Raw genomic sequence first — 20,993 nt, 5'->3', positions numbered from 1 at the left:
CAAGATATTGATTCTTCCTAACCATGAGCATGAAATGTTTTTTCATCTGTTTGTGTTCACTTATTTCCTTGAGTAGTGGTTTGTAGTTGTCCTTGAAGAGGTCCTTTACATTGTTTGTTAGTTTTATTCCTAGGTATTTTATTCTCTTTGTAGCAATTGTGAATAGGAATTCAGTCATGATTTGGCTCTCTGTTATTGGTGTATAGGAATGCTTGTGATTTCTGCACATTGATTCTGTATCCTGAGACTTTGCTGAAGTTGCTTAACAGTGTCAGGAGATTTTGGGCTGAGATGATGGGATCTTCTAAATACATAATCATGTCATCTGCAAATAGAAACAATCAGACTTCCTCTTTACCTAACTGAATACTTTTTATTTCTTTTTCTTGCCTGACTGCTCTGGCTAGAACTTTCAATACTATATTGAATAGGAGTGGTAACAGAGGGCATCCTTGTCTAGTGCCAGTTTTCAAAGGGAATGCTTCCAGTTTTTGCCTGTTCAGTATGATATTGGCTGTGGGTCTGTCATAAATAGCTTTCATTATTTTGAAATACATTCTGTCAATACCTAGTTTATTGAGGGTTTTTACCATAAAGGGCCATTGAATTTTGTTGAAGGTTTTCTCTGCATCTATTGAGATAATCACGTGGTTTTTGTCTTTGGTTCTGTTTATGTGATAGATTATGTTTACAGACTTGCATATGTTGAAGCAGCCTTGCATCCCTGGGATGAAGCCTATTTGATTGTGATGGATAAGCTTTTTGATGTGCTGCTGCATTCAGTTTGCCAGTATTTTATTGAAGATTTTTGCATCTATGTTCATCATTGATATTGGCCTGAAGTTTTCTTTCTTAGTAGTATCTCTGCCAGGTTTTAGTATCAGAATGTAGTTGGTCTCATAGAGTTAGGGGGGAGTCCCTCCATTTGTATATTGTTTGGAATAGTTTCAGAAGGAATGGTACCAGCTTCTCTTTTTATGTCTGGTAGAATATGGCTGTGAACCCGTCTGGACCTGAGCTTTTTTTGGTTGGTAGGCAGTTAATTGCTGCCTCAACTTCAGCCCTTGTTATTGGTTTATTCAGGGTTTCGACTTCTTCCTGGTTTGGGCTTGGGAGGGTGCAAATGTCCAGGAATTTATCCATTTTTTTTCCAGATTTACTGGTTTATGTGCATAGAGTTGTTTGTAGTAGTCTCTGATAGTAGTTTGTATTTCTGTGGTCAGTGGTGATATCCTCTTTATTGTTTTTTATTGCATCTATTCAATTCTTCTCTCTTTTCTTTTTTATTAATCTGGCTAGTGGTCTATTTTGTTGATCTTTTCGAAAAAACCAGCTCCTGGATTTATGGATTGTTTGAAGGGTTTTTTGTGTCTCTATCTCCTTCAGATCTTCTCTGATCTTGGTTATCATTTGTTTTCTGCTAGCTTTTCAGTTTTTTTGATCTTGCTTCTCTAGCTCTTTCAATTTTGACGACAGGGTGTCAATTTCAGATCTTTCCTCACTTCACATGTGGGCATTTATTGCTATAAATTTCCCTCTAGACACTGCTTTAAATGTGTCCCAGAGATTCTCGTATGTATGTCTTCATTCTTGTTGGTTTCAAAAAACATCTTTATTTCTGCCTTCATTTCATTGTTTATCCAGTCATCATTCAGGAGCTAGTTGTTCAGTTTACATGTAGTTGTGCAGTTTTGAGTAAGTTTCTTAATTCTGAGTTCTAATTTGATTGCACTGTGGTTTGAGAGACTATTTGTTATGATTTCCGTTCTTTTCTATTTGCTGAGGAGTGATTTACTTCCAATTATGTGGTCAATTTTAGAGGAAGTGCAATGTGGTGCTGAGAATAACGTATATTCTGTGGATTCGGGGTTGAGAGTTCCGTAGATGTCTATTAGGTTTGCTTGATCCAGATCTGCATTCAAGTCCTGGATATCCTTGTTGATTTTCTGTCTCGTTGATCTAATATTGACAGTGGAGTGTTAAAGTCTCCCACTATTAATGTGTGGGAGTCTAAGTCTCTTTGTAGGTCATTAAGAACTTACTTTATGTATCTGGCTGCTCCTGTATTGGATGTATATATATTTAGGATCATTAGCTCTTCTTGTTGCATTGATCCTTTTACCATTATGTAATGCTCTTCTTTGTCTCTTTTGATCTTTGTTCATTTAAAGTCCATTTTATTAGAGATGAGGATTGCAACTCCTGCTTTTTTCTTTTTTTTTTTTCTCTCCATTTGCTTGGTAAATCTTCTTCCATCCCTTTATTTTGAGTCTATGTGTGTCTTTGCACATCAGATAGGTCTGCTGAATACAGCACACTGATGGGTCTTGGCTTTTTATACAGTTTGCCAGTCTGTGCCTTTTGACTGGGGCATTTGGACTCTTTACATTTAATGTTAATATTGTTATGTGTGAATTTGATTCTGACATTTTGTTACTGGCTGGTTGTTTTGCCCATTAGTTGACACAGTTTCTTCATTGCATTGTTGGTCTTTATCATTTGGTACATTTTTGCAGTGGCTGGTACTGGTTGTTCCTTTTCATGTCTAGTGCTTTCTTCAGGAGCTCTTGTAAGGCAGGTCTGGTGGTGATGAAATCTCTCAGTATTTGCTTGTCCATAAAAGATTTGATTTCTCCTTTGCTTATGAAACTTAATTTGGCTGGATATGAGATTCTAGGTTGAAAGTTCTTTTCTTTAAGGATGTTGAATATTGGCCCCCACTCTCTTCTGGCTTATAGGGTTTCTGCCAAGAGATCTGCTGCAAGTCTGATGGGCTTCCCTTTGTGGGTGACCCGACCTTTCTCTCTGACTGCCCTTAGTATTTTTTCCCTCATTTCAACCCTGGTGAATCTGACAACTATGTGCCCTGGGGTTGCTCTTCTTGAGAGGTATTTTTGTGGTGTTCTCTGTATTTCCTGGATTTGAATGTGGGCCTGCTTTGCTAGGTTGAGAAGTTCTCCTGGATAATATCCTGAAGAGTATTTTCCAGATTGAATTCATTCTCCTCATCACATTCAGGTGCACTAAACAAGTGTAGATTAGGTCTTTTCACATAATCCCACATTTCTTGGAGGCTTTGTTCATTTCTTTTCACTCTTTTTTCTCTAATCTTGCCTTCTTGTTTTATTTCATTGAATTAATCTTCAATCTCTGATTTCCTTTCTTCTGCTTAATCGATTCGGCTATTGAAACTTGTTTATGCTTCACGAAGTCCTCATGCTGTTTTTCAGCTCCATCAAGTTGTTTATGTTCTTCTCTAAGCTGTTTATTCTAGTTAGCATTTTGTCTAACCTTTTTTCAAGGTTTTTAGTTTCTTTGCAGTGGGTTAGAACATGTTCCTTTAGCTCAGAGAAGTTTGTTATTACCCACCTTCTGAAGCATGCTTCTGTCAATTCATTAAACTCATTCTCCATCTGTTTTGTTCCCTTGCTGATGAGGAGTTGTGAACCCTTGTAGGAGGAGAGGCGTACTGATCTTTGATGATTTCATCCATTTTGCACTGGTTTCTTCCCATCTTCATGGGTTTATCTACCTTTGATCTTTGAAGTTGGTGATTTTGGATGGGGTCTCTAAGTGGATGTCCTTTCTGTTGATGTTGAAGCTATTTCTTTTTGTTTTTAGTTTTCCTTATAGTAGGCCTCTCTGCTGTAGGACTGCTGGAGGTCCACTCCAGATCTGGCTTTCCTGGGAATCACCCACGGGGGCTGCAAAGCAGCAAGGATTACTGTCTGGTATTTTCTCTGGTAGCTTTGTCCCAGAAAGGTACCCACCAGGTGTTGGCCTGAGCTCTCCTGTATGATGCATTTTTTTGGTTATTCAGGGATCAGGGAGCCGCTTGAAGAGGCAGTCTGTTCCTTGTCTGCCTGCAGAGGTGCTGATGGGCTGCCTTGGACTCAGCCTGGCAGCTGTGTAGGCCTCCTCTGACTTTTGTTTACACAGGTGAGATTAGACCCGCCTTTGCAATAGTGGACGCCCTTCCCCCCACCAATCTCGATGTTCCAGGTCGAGGTGGGACTGATATCCTGGCTATGAAACTCTCAAGCAAGAGGGCTTCAATTTTCTGGTCTTTGTGAGGGTGGGACCTGTCAACCCGTATCACGTGTCACCCTGTTTTCAGCTGTCCCTCTTCGGAATCAACTATGGATCCTTTAGCAAAGTTTGATGCCCAAATAATTGACAGTATCCACTGATTTACTTTATTAAACTCTCCCTGTATCTAAGTAGATTACTGGGAGGGTCTGACTTTTTTTTTAAGCTTTTCAATACTCTCCATTGAAATACAACATATCTACTGCAAATTCCAAGTACACACATTGCTTTCTCTGTAAATTCTGATACATGCTCTGTCATCCTGAAAGATTTTTGGGAGGAAATAAAATAGGTCCAAAATGTAGAAACAAAAAAGCTTCCAAATTCCTCCCTAGTCAGGTCTTCACAGATTAGTTTGACTAAAACTAATCTAAGTTCTCAAAACAATAAATGTACTAAAAAGAAAATTAAAACATATACACATTTCGAAGTCACTTTTGCCATTTAGATTATCCCCTAACTTAGCTCCAATCATGTTATAAGAGAGCTATACCTAGATATCTTCTGATCTAGAAATTAGTAATATTTTAAAACAATTAAGATACATAGTAAAAATTTAAGTGATGGAGAGTTCTGCCATTTCACTACTTTTATTGAACCCAACTAATCCCTGCTCTTTAGCTACCTTTTGTGTACTTCCTACAAAGAATATTCTTAAGTAAACATGTCACCCTGGGGGAAAAAAAGTAGATATAAAAGTACAGATAATATAAGTAGGAAGAGAAAAGAAAGAGAACTGAATGAAGGGTGTGGGAAGCAGTATCTTTAATTTACAATGGGAGAGTCAAGCATTACTGCCTAGAGTTGAAAAAACAGAAAGACATATACTACACAGAAAAACTAAAGCTAATAATTTAAATATAATAAAAGAATACAGCAAGGGAAAAGGTGCTAGTAGAAAGAAGGAGATAATTATCTGAGTAAACATCAATAAATAAGGAATCAAAAAAGTAGCATACATTTACATTAAGAACCAAAAAAAGAAACACTTGGATATAAATCTAACAAAATATATACAAAATCTTTATGAGAAAAACCACAAAACTTTGATGAAAGAAATCAAATAACTAAATAGAAAGATATTCCATGTTCATGGATAGAAAGACTCAATATTGTCAAGATTCCTCTCAATGTGACCTACAGATCCAACACAATCCAAATCAAAACACCTGCAAGTTACTTTGTAGATCTCAACAAACTGGTTCTAAAGTTTAACTGGAAAGGCAAAAGGCCTATGAAAGTCAACATAATATTGAAAGAGCAGAACAAACTAAAAGGACTAGCATTATCCTTTAAGACCTATTATAAAGCTATAGTAATCAAGACAGCATGACACTGGCAAAAGAATAAATAGATCAATAGAACAGAACTTAGCACTCAGAAATAGAACCAAATATAAACAACTTTTTAATTAATAAACAGACCCACATATAATTAATTGGTCTTTGACACAGGAGCAAAGACAGTACAATGGGGAAAGGTAGTCTCTTCAACCAGATGCTGAAACAATTGGACATCCACATGTAAAAAAAAGAGACAGATCTAAATATAAAATGCAAAACTATAAAAGTCTAAAAAGATAAAATAGGAAAAAATCCAAATGACCTTGAGTATGGTAATGACTTTTTGGATACAACACCAAAGGTACAATCCATGAAAGAAATTATTGATAGTAAGATAAAATTTTAAAATTTAAAGTTTCCTACTCTGTGAAAGACATGAGCCATGAAAAAAAATAACTGATAGCAAGGGCCTCATTAAAATTAAAAATTTCTATTCTGCCTAAGACACTGCAAAGAGAATGAGAAGAAATGCCACGGGCTGGGAGAAAACATTTGCAGAAGACATATCTGATAACGGATTGTCACCTAAAATATGCAAAGAACTCTTAAAATTCAACAAGAACACAAACAACCCAATTAAAAAGTGGAACAAAGACTTTAACAGATACATCATCAAAAAAGATACACAGATGGCAAATAAGCCTATGAAGAGATGCTCAACATCATAAGTCATTAGGGAACTGCAAATTAAAACAACATATGCACCTATTCAAATGTCAAAACACTAACACCACCAAATGCTGACAAGGATATGGAGCAACAGGAACTCTCATTCATTATTGGTGGGAATGACAAAATTGGTAGAGGCATTTTGGAAGACAGTTAAGCATTACTTACTATTTTTATTATTTAGAAACAGAAAAGGTTAAATGAAGTTAAAAGTTTATATAAACCACCCGAACAGCTGAGAATTTAAAATGGTTGTCTCTCAGGAAGAAATATTTTAAAAGGGATGGGACAAAGAACATTTGTTCTCATTATAAGTCCTCTGCACAAGGTGGTTTTGACCCCAAACCATCTTCACACATATATGACCACTTAAAATTCAGCACCAATGACTACCAGAAAATATTCAAATGTAATATAATCTGGTTTATGTCGCTAAAGAAATTACTCTGTAAAGAAATAAGTTATGTAGGGGTCAGAAAAAAATTATAAAGAAAAACTCAATTGTTGGGAGAATTAAAATTTGCAGTTACTAATGTCAAATCGCTTTATTCATATCTTACTATACATACATTAATAACAACAAACAAAATTAACAGCAGCATTCAGTAACAATCTTGGCTTTTTACCAATAAAAATTCTCTGAAGGCAGAGATGTGAAGATTTCTCTTAAGGGCTGAGCTACCTAATAATCCTACAAACTGAACTTAGAGAAGTCACTTCCTTAATCTCTACCTCAGTGGCATCACATATAAACACATACAGCGTTAGATAAATACAATTCCAGTTCTAAAATCCAATGACTATACAACTCTCTCTCTCTTTTTTTTTTTTTTGAGACTGCGTCTGGCTCTGTCACCCAGGCTGGAGTGCAGTGGCGCAATCTCAGCTCACTGTAGCCTCCACCTCCTGGGTTCAAGCGATTCTCCTGCCTCAGCCTCCTGAGTAGCTGGGACCATAGATGTGCGCCACCACGCCTGACTAATTTTGTTATTTTTAGTAGAGACAGGGGTGCTTCACCATGTTGGCCTGGCTGGTCTTGAACTCCTGACCTCAAGTGATCCACCCACCTCAGCCTATATGACTGGAATTACAGGCATGAGCCACTGCACCCAGCCTATGCTCTTAAATAGCAGAGAGCATGTAAGGAAATTTCCATACTCAGGCAAAATGTCAGACAGAATTTAAGACTCTGATTTTGTTGCTGCAAATCTTTCACATCTAATGTTAGACAAGAAACAACCAGAGACACAACAGCAGCTAGACACAACAGAAGCTTGCTTCGGTTCCCACAAAAATTATTTAACCTTGTTCTTTTAAATCTCAGATATCCTACATCTTGTGACCATTGTACTTGTTATTATTTATTCATTTTAAAGTATGAAAATAAATTCGGAAGCCTCAAGCCTGTAATCCCAGCACTTTGGGAGGCCGAGGCGGGTGGATCACGAGGTCAAGAGATCGAGACCAACCTGGTCAACATGGTGAAACCCCATCTCTACTAAAAATGCAAAAAATTAGCTCGGCATGGTGGCGCGTGCCTGTAATCCCAGCTACTCAGGAGGCTGAGGCAGGAGAATCGCCTGAACCGAGGAGGCGGAGGTTGCGGTGAGCCGAGATCGCGCCATTGCACTCCAGCCTGAGTAACAAGAGTGAAACTCCGTCTCAAAAAAATAAAAATAAAAACTAAGAAAATAAATTCGGAAGCAAATAAATTCCATGGTTTTCTTGAGTACATAGTATGTGTAAGACAAAACATCTCATAGTTATATAGCATTTTAAATTTTAAAAAGCAGGCTGGGTGTTGTGGCTCACGCCTGTAATCCCAGCACTTTGGGAGGCTGAGGGGCGGATCACCTGAGGTCAGGAGTTTGAGACCAGCCTGACCAACATGGTGAAACCCCATCTTTACTAAAAATGCAAAAGTTAGTAGGACATGGGGAGATGGGCCTGTAATCCCAGCTATTTGGGAGGCTGAGGCAGAAGGATTGCTTGAACACAGGAGGTGGAGGTTGCAGTGAGCCAAGATGGTACCACCGCACTTCAGCCTAAATGACACAGTGAGACCCCCGTCTCAAAAAATAAATAAATAATATTTAGAAGGCATTTTCAAGTGCATTACTGTGATCCTCCACGCAATGCTGAGCCATACAACAGGTCACAAGAGCATCACATAGATCTCAGCCCAGATGAAATGCTCTCTCTCAGCACCCGCCCCTCTACTTCAACGAAGGACAGAATGGAACTTAAACTACCAACTTGCCTCGCTGTTCCTTCAATAGCTAAGTGAGACTCCTCGATGGCTACAGAATTCAATTCCCATATCTAAAATATTTTGAAAACTGAACTATAGGTCTTCAAATGTCTTTTCCAAGTGGCAATCTCTGATCTATAAACCACAATTTTAAAATGAGAAAACCCAGGCTTGGAGTGAAGTTGCTGGTTAGTGGTAGGCAGAGCTAGGATTCAAACCGTTACCTTCTCAGTCCAGGATTGGTGAATTTTTTCTGCTACAGAATATATTCTATACTACTTGATGATAATCAATTACGCATTGGTGAGCAATCTAAGCACATATCTTGTAAAAACATTATTTGTGCTACTGAATATATTTTCATCAGATTTCTTTCATAAACCAGGTAATAGATTACATATTTTTAAAAAATTTTAACTGAGATTTTTCCCCCTCAATGTACCAGACATCAATTTTCAAACTAAAAAGCTATTGTAAACTTAATACATAATACTGTCCTGGTATCTGAAAATAGTACAATATTTGATTCAGTGATTCAATTAATGCCTTAAATGCCTAATTTGTTCAGAAAGCTATATTAGATATACTTATCTTGCAGCACCTAAAACTTAAAATGCTGACTTGCTTTAGTCACCCTCCAACCCCACCCTCACTACTCTACCCACCTTACCCACTTGAGGCTAGGTTAGGAGAAGCATTTTAGCATCAACATGCAGGGTTGTAGAAAGGCATTTTCCCAACAGTTAGGCCCTTCATTGCCAGCCACAATCTCTCCTGTACCTTCACTCTCTTCCAACAACTTGGAAACTCCGTAAAGAAACCATTTATGACTCTTTAGGTTCTTGAATCACCTACTCACGGTGACCACCAAATGTTTTCAATACTCAAATTTCCACAGTACAACATCTAAGCCAGTACTATCAGTCTATGGGTCTCATACATGTGCATTTTATATAATGTTATTACGTTTTAGAAATGCTATCAACTGAATTTTATAAGCTTCTCAGTTTCACTCTCAAATACTTCCAAAATTGATTTTAGAGAAATATTTCAAATAATTATATTCTTTTATATCTCAGTAGACAGAGGACCCTAAAAATAATCGAATCTTTAGTCCTCTAACATTTGAGTCTTTGCTACAACAATGTAGCTTCTTTATCCCTAATGTTCCACAAACCCTCTGCTCAACCTAATGCACTCGTGATTCTCTAAATACATTATTCATACCTAAGAGGTCCCTATCCAGTTCTTTTCTGCCTCTGTAATCATTTAGCCAGTGCTAATCAGTTCAACTACAAATGATTGTGACATTTATCAAATGTTCCTGTCATCAGGGTATCTTTCTATCTGTCTACCTCTAAACTCTTCAAGAGCTGCACCTTTCTATGTTCAGGGTCTACTACCCTATAATACACATAGTATATTCCCAATGTGTTTTTGAGGATGAACTGAATTCAAAAGAAATTATTATACTAGGAAGGAATCACCTAGGGACTGCTGAGATATAAAGCCCATTGTCACAAGTTAAATGACCCCAGAATACTAAGCATTTATAACTAATTAATCTAGTAGTTCCTTAAAAATTCTCAGGTGTTATTTCTCAGTGTTTCAGTATCCAGTAGCTCCTTTCTATTACAAATGTCAGTAAGACACCCAGTTGTTACAATGTGCCAACGACAAATGAGCCATTACACCTGGAAAATACCTTAGCACAATACTGTTTCCATATAGACTAGTTGCAGAGAAACAAACAAAGGAAATGCTTTTAAGCACACTGAACAGGTTAGATCCTTACTGATTTACTCAGTAAAGAAAAATCTGAATCTACCATGTGCCAGACTCAAATTTCGGATACAGGAGCAGTGAGCAAACCAAATGCTGCCACAAGAGCCCTTATTTTCATGGAGCTTTCATTCTAGTTTTATTGGGACTACATGAGCAAGAGAGGGAACAGATAATATGAAGAGCAGTGAATAGTATTAAGACAAAAAAATAGGTTGGGCATGGTGGCTCTTGCCTGTAATCCCAGCACTCTGAGAGGCCCAGGCAGGAGGGTTGTTTGAACACAGAAGTTCAGACCAGCCTGGGCAACAGAGCAAGATCTCATCTCTACAAATAATTTTAAAAATTAGCCAAGCATGGTGGCACATACCTGTGGCCCCAGATACTCAGGAGGCTGAGGTGGGAGAATTACTTGAGCCCAGACAGTTGAGGCTATAGTGAGCCTTCATTATGCTATTGCACTCCAGGCTGGGTGACAGAGTGGGATCCCATCTCAAATAAATAAATAAAACATAAAAAAAGGACAGAGGATGAGAGGGGAGCTATTTTCAGATGGTCAGAGGTGCTCTACAGGGTAGTCAAGGCGGCACTTCTAAAGAAACAACATTTGAAGCAGACAAAAGCCTGAAGGAGGTCAGAATGTGTATGCAAATATCTAAAGGAAGACAGACTGCAGAAGGAAAAAAGGCCAAGGCCCTAGACACAGCATGCTCCACATCAGCAAGACTACCAGTGAGGGTTGGCAGGTGACATCAGATATCCCCTGTACTTGACAGACCACACTACACAAATGATATACACTCCTTGAAAAAGGCAGTGAAAGCAATTAATTATGAGAATCTCATCTTTATCAATCTATACCCCAAAACTTAGAAAACGTTTTCTTAAATTATAATTGACAAATCTGCAAATCAAGGCCAGGCTAAAAATTAAACAGTTCTCAACGAGTTCACAGGTTCATAAGAAAGACGACCACAGAAATGGATCCCAGAGAAAGAGGCTGTATTTTGGACCTGAGGCCAATAGAAAGAGGCCTACTCTGAGCAGGCCTGCCCAGAGTGGTGGCACTAGTGAGAAGGGGTGGGGCCTGTGCTTGACACTGACATCATCACGCACAGCTAACAGTCACAACTCTGCTGAAAATGATAGCAACAAAAACAGACAAAAAGACAAGGGAAAAAAAATCTAATTTGAGTCCTCAAAATAACTCCTATTTCTTAACAAAACAGCATCACAAGTAGTCCCCAAAATATAAGAATGGGTCTACAAAACATCACTGCTTCTGCTGCTATGGCCCCATCTGACTCCACCACTTGGCTGGTTCCCACAGGTCTCATTTAGCCCTTATAGTAACAACACAAGAACCCAGACAGTGTCACAAATTCCAAGAGCTGGGCTTTTACCTCTGGCTTACCTACCTACACTCTTTCTGTTATACTCCATATTAGTGTCTTGAGGAAAAAAACATTTTTACTTTCCTGTTTACTTCACCGAGATATAAAGAAGGTATAAAAAGCAAAGGCAAGGTTTTGCTTATAGCAGATTTATTTAAATTCTAATGAGATCGATCCAAGATACACTGAAAAATGTCAAGCCCATGCATGACTTAACCTTTATCTTAAATATATAAATGCTGAGAGGTATGAAGTTAAGGAAGGATTCCTGAAAGATGAACAATTTTAATGAAGATTAGTACCTCGGTACTAATGAGTGAATATTTTACCAAGAAATCCAAAGTGTTTTAAGAAACAGTAGCCAATAACTACATAAAAGGCAATCTTCATTACAAATGAAAGTCCTGCAAAGTTCATTGTAATGAACTTCTGGGAGCTTATTTCAAAACTGCCATTGATCCTATTCTCTTTATAAGAAGATACTATTTACATTTTAGTTTACAGATGTCTAAATAAATACATCGTATACACATACATACGTATGTATGTATACATGCTTGTGGTAACCCCTTTGCTCTCAATATTAATAGAATGATTTTAAAAGTCTCATAAGAAACATTTAAGCTAGTTTTGAATTTCCCTCAGTGGCCATTAAAATTAGTTTCATCTTGTTATTCACCTGCTAATGCAGCACAGAATGAATTAATAATGTGAAATATGAAACCTTTATAGCACTACTGATGATGTTAAGGTGTCAAAGCATTCTGGTTTGCATATATTCCTATTTCCTCTTAAATTATACACTGATCCATAATACTGCATTACAGTTAGAAGAGACGAAACATTTAAAGAGTAGTTTGGTTTCACATGGAAACCGTTACCAAGACAAACCTTCTTGCAGGATGAAGTTCCAAGAACATTAAATCATCAGAAATTGTTTCAGCAGCTGGTTAAAGCTGAGGGTACATAATACAAGACAACTGGCTAGCTGTGCATTGTCAGTTAATTTAAAAGGTATAAACACTTTAAAACACTGAAGTGTTTGATATATTACAACACAATCGGCTTGCTACTCAAGAGTGTTTAAATGGCTGCTCTGTTCATCGTTCAGAGTCGATTTACTATCTAAAGGCATTTACTGTTTCCATCCCCCTGAATGTCACCAAAATATTTTATCAACAAAGGGGATAAATATATATACTCATTTAGGATATATACTACATTGGTGGTCTTGTGTTATTAAAAAAAAAAAATATTTAGGACAAGGTGAGATGGCTCACGCCTGTAAGCCCAGCACTTTGGGAGGCCGAGGTACACAGATCACATGAGTCAGGAGTTTGAGACCAGCCTGGCCAACATGGTGAAACCCCATCAATATTAAATATACAAAAATTAGCTGGATGTGGTGGCGCTTGTCTGTAATCCCAGCTACTCAGGAGACTGAGGCAGAAGAATCACTTGAACCTAGGAGGCAGAGGTTGCAGTGAGCTGAGATCACACCACTGCACTCTATCTAGCCTGGGTAACAGAACAAGACTTCATCTCAGAAAAAAAAAAAAAAAATTAGAGGTGGTGCTACTTTTAAAATTACATCAGGAACACATGAAGCACTCCGCATACCATGACAAAGAAACAGTACACAGTATACGTGTTTACCTTCCCTCATCAGACCGTATGCAAAAGAAACCATAGTGGCCTAAGCAAGATAGGTGTCTATTTTTCTCATGAAGGAGAAACCCAAAGATATGGGATCCAGGGCCAATGTAATAGTTTCATAATGTCACCAATATCCCATGCCCCCAGGACACTACTTTTTGCATGCAATGCTCACTAACATAGTTTCAGGACAAGCATTGCCTCCACATTCCAGGAAGGAAGGGAGGGCAATCAGCAAAAGGCTGGAGTGGATATGCTCTGCAAGTTCATGATTTCTGCTCACATATACTTGACCCAAACTAGGTCACATGGTCACATGGAGCCGCCAAAGTGTCTGAAAAACTAATCTGGGCACACAACGCCAACGTCACTCTAAACAATATTAGAGTTCTGTTATAACAAAAGGGAAGAAAGCATGGCATGCATGTGTGTGCTGCAGGAGCGCCAGTTAAATGGGAAATTGTCCCATTTCCTTCCCTAGGAGATGACTCTTCAGTTGTCTCAGCCCTACCTTCTTGGCTGCATACTACCAGACCAAATCACGACAGGGGTTGGTGGTTCTCACCTCTAAATCTATACTAAAATTCTAGATGCTGCATTCATGTACAACAGCAGCTTGGAGCCCATTTTCTCACAAATACCTGTCTTTCCTTTTGGGGACACAGACATATAGCACATTTCCAATTATATCCCCATGCAGACTGAGATTCTGTGATGAGTAACTTAAAATATACTTCTTTATTTCAAAAATAATTCCTAGTATATATGCATTTTCAACAAGAGATATAAACTGGTTCTACAGAGGTAAGTAAAAATCTTCCTAGATACAATAATAATAGTTTGTGGTCCTCCAAAGGGCTGCAGGACTTAAGCAGATAGTATGTCTGGGGATTCAAATTTCATCAAGGTGGAGAGGCAATTATGAAAGAAATGTCAAACAAGGGTTCTCAGGGAAACAATAATTTTTTTTTTAAGTAGAGACAGGGTCTCACTACATTGCCCACGCTAATCTCCACTTCCTGTATCCAAGATATACACCTGCCTTGGGCTCCCAAAGTGCTGGGATTACAAGCATGAGACACTGCACCTGGCCAATAATTTTTTTTAAAGGTTGAGAATCACTGCTTTAAAATAACAAATGAGGCCAGGCACAGTGGCTCACACCTATAATCTCAGCACTTTTGGAGGTTGAGGTGGGAGGATCACTTGAGGCTAAAAGTTTGAGACCAACCTGGCTTACACAGCAACACCCTGTCTCTACTTTAAATTTTAAAAAGTAACAAATGAGATGAACATTTCAAATCATATAAGAATTGCATTGAGCTACAGTGACGGAAGCCCAGTCACAGCAGTGTAAACAAATAAGGGTCTATTTCTGTCACATGAGAAGTCCAGGGTGAAAAAAAAAGGATACTGGTAGTTGCTGACTTTGGTTCAGCAGCTCAATGACACCAAAGCAGAATTTTCTGTGAATCTCTTGGTTCACAGTGCCAAGAAGGCTATGCAACCCAAAAGACTGGCCACATTCCAGACAGCAGGAAAAAGGGCTGTTAAGATCAAAAAGATATGCCTCCTAGCTGACTGGGTCAGTTCCTTTTAGAGAGCTTTACCCAGAGGTCTCATTAAAGGACCTTCCTCTACATTTCACTGACTATGCCTTGCTTCAAGGAAGGCTGGAAATGAAAAATCTGGCCTCACCAAAAGAAGCTGGAAATACAATCAAGAAGTCAGGAAGATAAGGAGACCTCAACTCACTGTGTCTACCACAGTATGAAGCAGATTCAAATTGCTTCTCTCTTAAACTCTTGTTTCCAAAGATCTGTAAGATCTCTTATTACAGAGACTAATTCTGTGCCTACCATATTCTTAATATAGTTTCACTGTTTTCTCCAACAATGTAACATTTTTGTTTTGACAATGAATAGTCTGTCTAAATATTAGGCAGAGAGAAAAGAACTCCGTGGATATAGAATCCTTAAAAGGCACACATATAAGTACTACACCAAGACCTACAAACTCCTCAACATGACCAATGTTTATCTGCCACATACAAAGAAGATAAAACAACTCCTGGCCTAGCCAGAACTTACAAGAGTGGAATATCAGTAATTAGCTGCATCAAACAGCACAGCAATTCTTCCAAAAGATCTTCTGAGTCAGAACCTGGTAAGACACATAAAAAGTTGTTTTATTTTTTTTAACAAAATACACAGTACAATACAGTTGTTTAAAAGTTACATTTTCATTCCTAATAAGAGCAGTTACCATTATATAAACTCAGAAATTAATGTTGACCTCTGAATAAAATCCAAATTATGAACAAGTTAGCATCTATCATGATATTCATCTAGTATAGGACCCTTCAACACCAGCTATTAATAATATAGCTTTTAAAGCTTGAAAGTACTTAAGGCTCCTATAGGCCAGTAGTTGTCAAATTTCTTATACTGCCCTATGTTTCTTTCAATGAAATCTTACATTAAAGTCAAATATACAAAACATAAAAATCAAGCTGCTCTCGCTGCTTTGTTTGAAGCAGGGGTAGAAGACTTGTATCCCTCCCTTTCCAACAAATAGCTGGCCTTATCCTTGATTTCTTGATGGGCCTCAAGGTACGTTTTATGAACCTCTGGAGCTCTGCAGATCATAGACCAAACCCCATTAAAGAGGCCAACCTCCTCTTTACAGACAATAAGTCAAAGGTAAAAGGGTTTTCCTAAGTCACAGAATAAATAGGCAGCAAAGGCAGGATACAAATTGTCATTCCAATGGAAATGTTCCTCTATCCCAAACTGCTACAGCTAAGTGACCTCCAAATTCCCAAAGCCAGTCAGTATCTTATGTGACTTCTGGTCTTGGACATTACTGGCACGTACTGCTTCATGAAATTCTTTATTTCCTCAGTTCCTATAATACCTTATTTTAAACCAACTTCTTTTTCTGTTTTTCCCAGTGTCTGCTTCCTCAAAATATCTTTCAATTGATGCGTTCCCCACAGTTCCACCACTGTTGTGCTTTTTGATTCATTAGCTCATCACCACAGTTCAGCTAAACAAGTTTACTAGATTAAAACTCACTCCTGGGCTGGGCATGGTGGCTCACACCTGTAATTCCAGCACTTTGGGAGGTCAAGGCAGGCAGATCACCTGAGGTCAAGAGTTCAAGACCAGCCTGGTCAACATGGTAAAACCCCATCTCTACTAAAAGTACAAATATTAGTCCAGCATGGTGACATGCCTGTGGTCCCACCTACTAAGGAGGCTAAGGCAGGAGAATTGCTTGAACCGGGAGGAAAGAGGTTGCAGTGAGCTGAGGTTGCACCATGGCACTCCAGCCTGGGTAACAAAGTGAGACTGTATACCAAAGAAAAAAAAAATGACTCCTGACTCCTTTAAACCTTCCTAACTAGTTAGTACTTGTACTTCCAATTTTACTCCTCTGCAATCCAAACTCCAGATTGCAATCAGAGAGTGCTAACTAACCTCCATCCTTTCACTCTCCTGGCTTAGATCTTTTCAATTACTTTAAGCTGATTAATATATACCAGAAAAATTCCATGCTCCAAAGTATAGCATGTCAGACTCCTGGAGATATAGGTCCTGCATCCCTTTCTACCCTTATTTCCCTCCAGTACTGCAGTGTGTATTCCAGCAATGCCAAACTATCCGCTACATGCCATTTCACACCTCTGTAACATTCCCTCTTCCTGGAATATCCTTCAACAATAAAAACCTAATTTCTAAAAAGCCCATCTGTGTCCATCTGAAGCATCCTCAATTTCATCTCCTCCATGAAACCCACTCCCGTGCCTCACCCTGAATAAATATTCTTATACTTTTTTTTTTTTTTTTTTTTTGAGACGGAGTTTGGCTCTTGTTACCCAGGCTGGAGTGCAATGGCGCGATCTCGGCTCACCGCAACCTCCGCCTCCCGGGTTCAAAGAATTCTCCTGCCTCAGCCTCCTGAGAAGCTGGGATTACAGGCATGCGCCACCATGCCCAGCTAATGTTTTATATTTTTAGTAGAGACGGGGTTTCACCATGTTGACCAGGATGGTCTCGATCTCTGGACCTCGTGATCCACCCGCCTCGGCCTCCCATAGTGCTGGGATTACAGGCGTGAGCCACCGCGCCCGGCTCTTATACTTATTATACTATGTATTCTTATACATAGATACTATAAAGTATCTATGCCTTGTGCATGCCTCTTGCATTGCAGGTGTTGGTTACATTATGCCATCATTTTTTGTCTCCAGCAGGCAGGCCCCTACTGGACTCTATACTTCTTAAGCATGATGATTCACAAAGAGCTTGCACATAATATGTACTCAATACAATTTGCTGAACTGAGCCCAAGTGTCTCAGGAAAAACCCAGCAGTTAACTGCAAAGCATCAAAGCATTTGGAGTCTCAAAAAATAAAGTTTAGCAATTTCTTTTCTAGGCCACAGTACCACCAAGCATTCAGAAACTAAAGAGAAATTTCATCCTGCTTTGCCACAAAAGAGCTGGCACAGTAACCCCGTGAGAGGTTAAGTACAAATTTTGAAAAGAATATTAAATCACAATGAACACACCAATCATTGCTAAAAAGGATGCACAGAAAGACTCAAGTTCAACAACCACATTAAATCTGACATCAAAAAGCACCAGGCTTGGCTCTATTAGTGAAGAAAATAAGAGAGCAAGTCACACTTGTCTCTCCAACTGCATGATTGGTTAGCAGATCCAACTAAAGTCCCTCTCATTGCCAAGGCTGTCCAATATAACTCAAGTTAACAACCTACTCCTACAAGTTGATTTGTTGGTATATAATATATACTCAATACACATTTGATAAACGGTCACTCCTTAACTCATTCTACAGAATGCAGCGTCGCAGGCCCAAGTAAGAATACTTAAAATCACTCAGTGATTCCCTAAGGAACATTTCAGGCCAAATGCCAGTTTAATAACTCCTGTTCAGCCAAGGAGCCAGCATAGTTTTTTAAGTATGAAAGGTAAGAGATCAAGCACTCAGGAACCACATATGGTGCCTGATTTTTTTATCTTCCAGAGGTATAAAAACATCTAATTTTTATTATTTTTAAATGATGACAAGGATTTTCTATTCAATTGTGTGCCACTCAAATCATGACCTCAACCAAATTTACAGTTGGGTCAATTAAGAAGTATATGCACAGCTTTGTTATCAATCTACTCAAATAATGATGATTAAATACATTTCATACAAGTAAAATGTAATATTTCAAGGCCAAAGCTCTAACAAAAGACAATAAGCAATTTCTAGATGAAATCTCTTAAGACTTCCATTCACTAAAAAAAAATTCCTCAGAAGTTTATATTCCTGTTTCTCAGCTAATCTAGAAGTAAATAACTGTATTTTAAGTGAAGAGTGACCAGATTTGACTGCTTACCAGGCTTGACATCAAGCAAAGCATTCATACTGCATTATTTTCCAACTAGCACTCATATCACCTTAGCTTTCTAAGCCAAATATCTTCCTTAGTTTGAAAAAATAAATATAAACTCACCTACAAAATGTATAGTAACACATTCAAGCATTTCATACAGTAAAAAGAATTTTTTAAGTCCTTGAAATTTGCAGGTCAATAACAAAATAAACTGAGGTTCTTTGAGTAAAGGTCTGTGCAAAGATTCGATGTGTTTATTGTACTGCGAAGTTTTATAACTTAGAGTTCTCTAAGAAAGAACATTTCTCTCCTAAGAGTTTTCCCTCAATGCTGGGAGCAGTGGCACAGGCTATAGACCCTGCTACTCAAGAGGCTAAGGCAGGAGGATCTCTTGAGCCCAGGAGTTGAGGCCAGCTTGGGCAACATAGCAAGACACTGTCTCTTCAAACAAACAAAAAAACAAACAGGAGTTCTCCCTTAAAGAGTTTTAAATTACCACAATAGCTCCAGTCTTAGTTTCTGTGAGATCATATTTACAGTAAACATTTACCGAGTACTCTATCCCCTTTGACAGGCATTGTGATGAGCACTTTATACTTAGTGTCACGATAATGTTAATCCTGATAATAACTCTTGAGGAATAGTTAAATGATTATGATAATCATTTTACAAATGAAGAAATCAAGGCTCAGAGAGGTTAGTTTAATTAGAGTAAGGGGCAGAACACAGATTTGAACTCAAATCTATACTCTCAAGGGAAAAATTAAAAGGAAAATATCCTTTAAATTGTTTTTAAAGACATGTTTCTTTACAAAGTTGGGGGGGAAATATTCAACCAATTCATGTTTTACTGAACACTGTAAACACAAAACCCAAAGTACTATGGGCCCAGTTAGAAGGGAGACATCTGAAGTACTACATATTAGTTTATACATCAAGATGACACACTATTCATCAACACATGGGAAGTTCTTGACTCCTTCAATATCCATTGTACAAATAATCTAAAACAATGAATAAATATAAGCTATTGTCATCCATATTGTGCAGAACAAGGTCACTGAAATCCCAGCCCTATCCCTGGAGCTCTCTCATTCTAAAGCCACCCTGCTCTAGTCCCTGTGAAATTCACCAGGGGAAGGAGAAGACAAGTAAGATGGTATCTAGGGTCCCTTAAGGCTCTAATCATCTATACCCCAAAATTAAGCTGCACTCCCTCTTAGTTTATTCTATTCAGCATCCGTTCAGTTTCATGTGCTGACATAGCACTCTTGTTTTGTCCTTAGGGAGAGAAGCAGAGAACAGTACAATACTGTCCTAATAATGCCTACCATCACAGGAGGGGAAGGGAAGAGAGGGAAAAAATTATTTTTAAAAAGCACTCACTGATCATCAGAAAACGAAGCAACCAGAAAAATAACACATATGGATTTAAATCAGAATACAGTCATCAAAAGAAACGTTAAAAGACAGAACTAATTGTTGCTCTTTGTTTTCTTTGCATTCAGAAAGTTGAACTTAGTTTCTTAATGCTGCCCAAAATTACACCGTGCCAAATACAAGCACTAAAAATTGAATCAAGCAGGGCTGTACTCCAAAAACAGGTTAACAGAGCACCTTAGAAGTTCAGAATAAAGCTCTCTTAAAATGGAAGACATATAATTAGATTATATTTATTAAAACTTATATTCAGAAAATAAAACACTCAAGGTTGAGTCTATGTTATTGCCACTTTAATAGTGAAACTAATATTGAAGTTATTCTAAAATATTAGATTTAAACTTCTACTCAGCAAAAACAAAAATGTTTCTTGTAGGTTAATTACAAGGAGGAAAGGCAAAAGGACTATTCTAAAAAGAAAACTGATCTGCATTGCAGTGCACTACAGTATTTATAAGCTTGTGTCCTATGCCATTCCAATCACATCAGTAATAATTCTGGTTGACTGCTATTATTTTGGTCAAACAGAAATGTTTCTAATTACCCTAAAAGATAGTATACTCTACCAGGTTTGATTGTAAAATGTGCCTATTAGAAAAGTTAAATTGAGTTTGTTCCACTGATAATGTAAGGAAAAGAAAGGGAGAGAAGAGGCAGAAACATTACAAAACAATCACACCTATTACATGACCAAATAATAGATCCGGAATTCCTAGAGGCACTTTTGTTTTTCTGCAGAGACAGATTACAAGTCTTATATATTAAAAGTCAATATTTAAAAGGAATAAATCCATGCTTTCTTTTTTCTCTGAGCCACACTGTTCCATATGAGTTTGTTTCTTGTGTTGCTTACCTATAACTAATGAGGTTAAATTATTAAATTGGTTATTTAAATAAACAAAGCAAAAACCACCCAACCTCACTATACAATGTCGGGTTTCCCTCCTAAGCTACTGC

At 38.0% G+C, this 20,993-nt stretch overlaps 1 protein-coding gene across 4 annotated transcripts in view; it reads right to left on the bottom strand.

Annotated features, from left to right (window-relative positions):
• The window catches only part of DYM (dymeclin), a 439,715-nt gene that overhangs the window by 330,782 nt on the left and 87,940 nt on the right, over positions 1-20,993 (bottom strand). For all 4 annotated transcript variants that reach the window (XM_010336841.3, XM_074383488.1, XM_010336842.3 and 1 more), the window contains exon 6: positions 15,275-15,347. In XM_010336841.3, the coding sequence (XP_010335143.2) occupies positions 15,275-15,347 (73 nt within the window). The remainder of the gene's footprint in view (positions 1-15,274; positions 15,348-20,993) is intronic.

Source organism: Saimiri boliviensis, chromosome 13 (genome assembly GCF_048565385.1).
Source record: "Saimiri boliviensis isolate mSaiBol1 chromosome 13, mSaiBol1.pri, whole genome shotgun sequence".
Classification (NCBI taxonomy): domain Eukaryota; kingdom Metazoa; phylum Chordata; class Mammalia; order Primates; family Cebidae; genus Saimiri; species Saimiri boliviensis.
The sequence above is the reverse complement of the archived record's forward strand: the minus strand, read 5'-3'. Positions and strand labels throughout refer to the sequence as shown.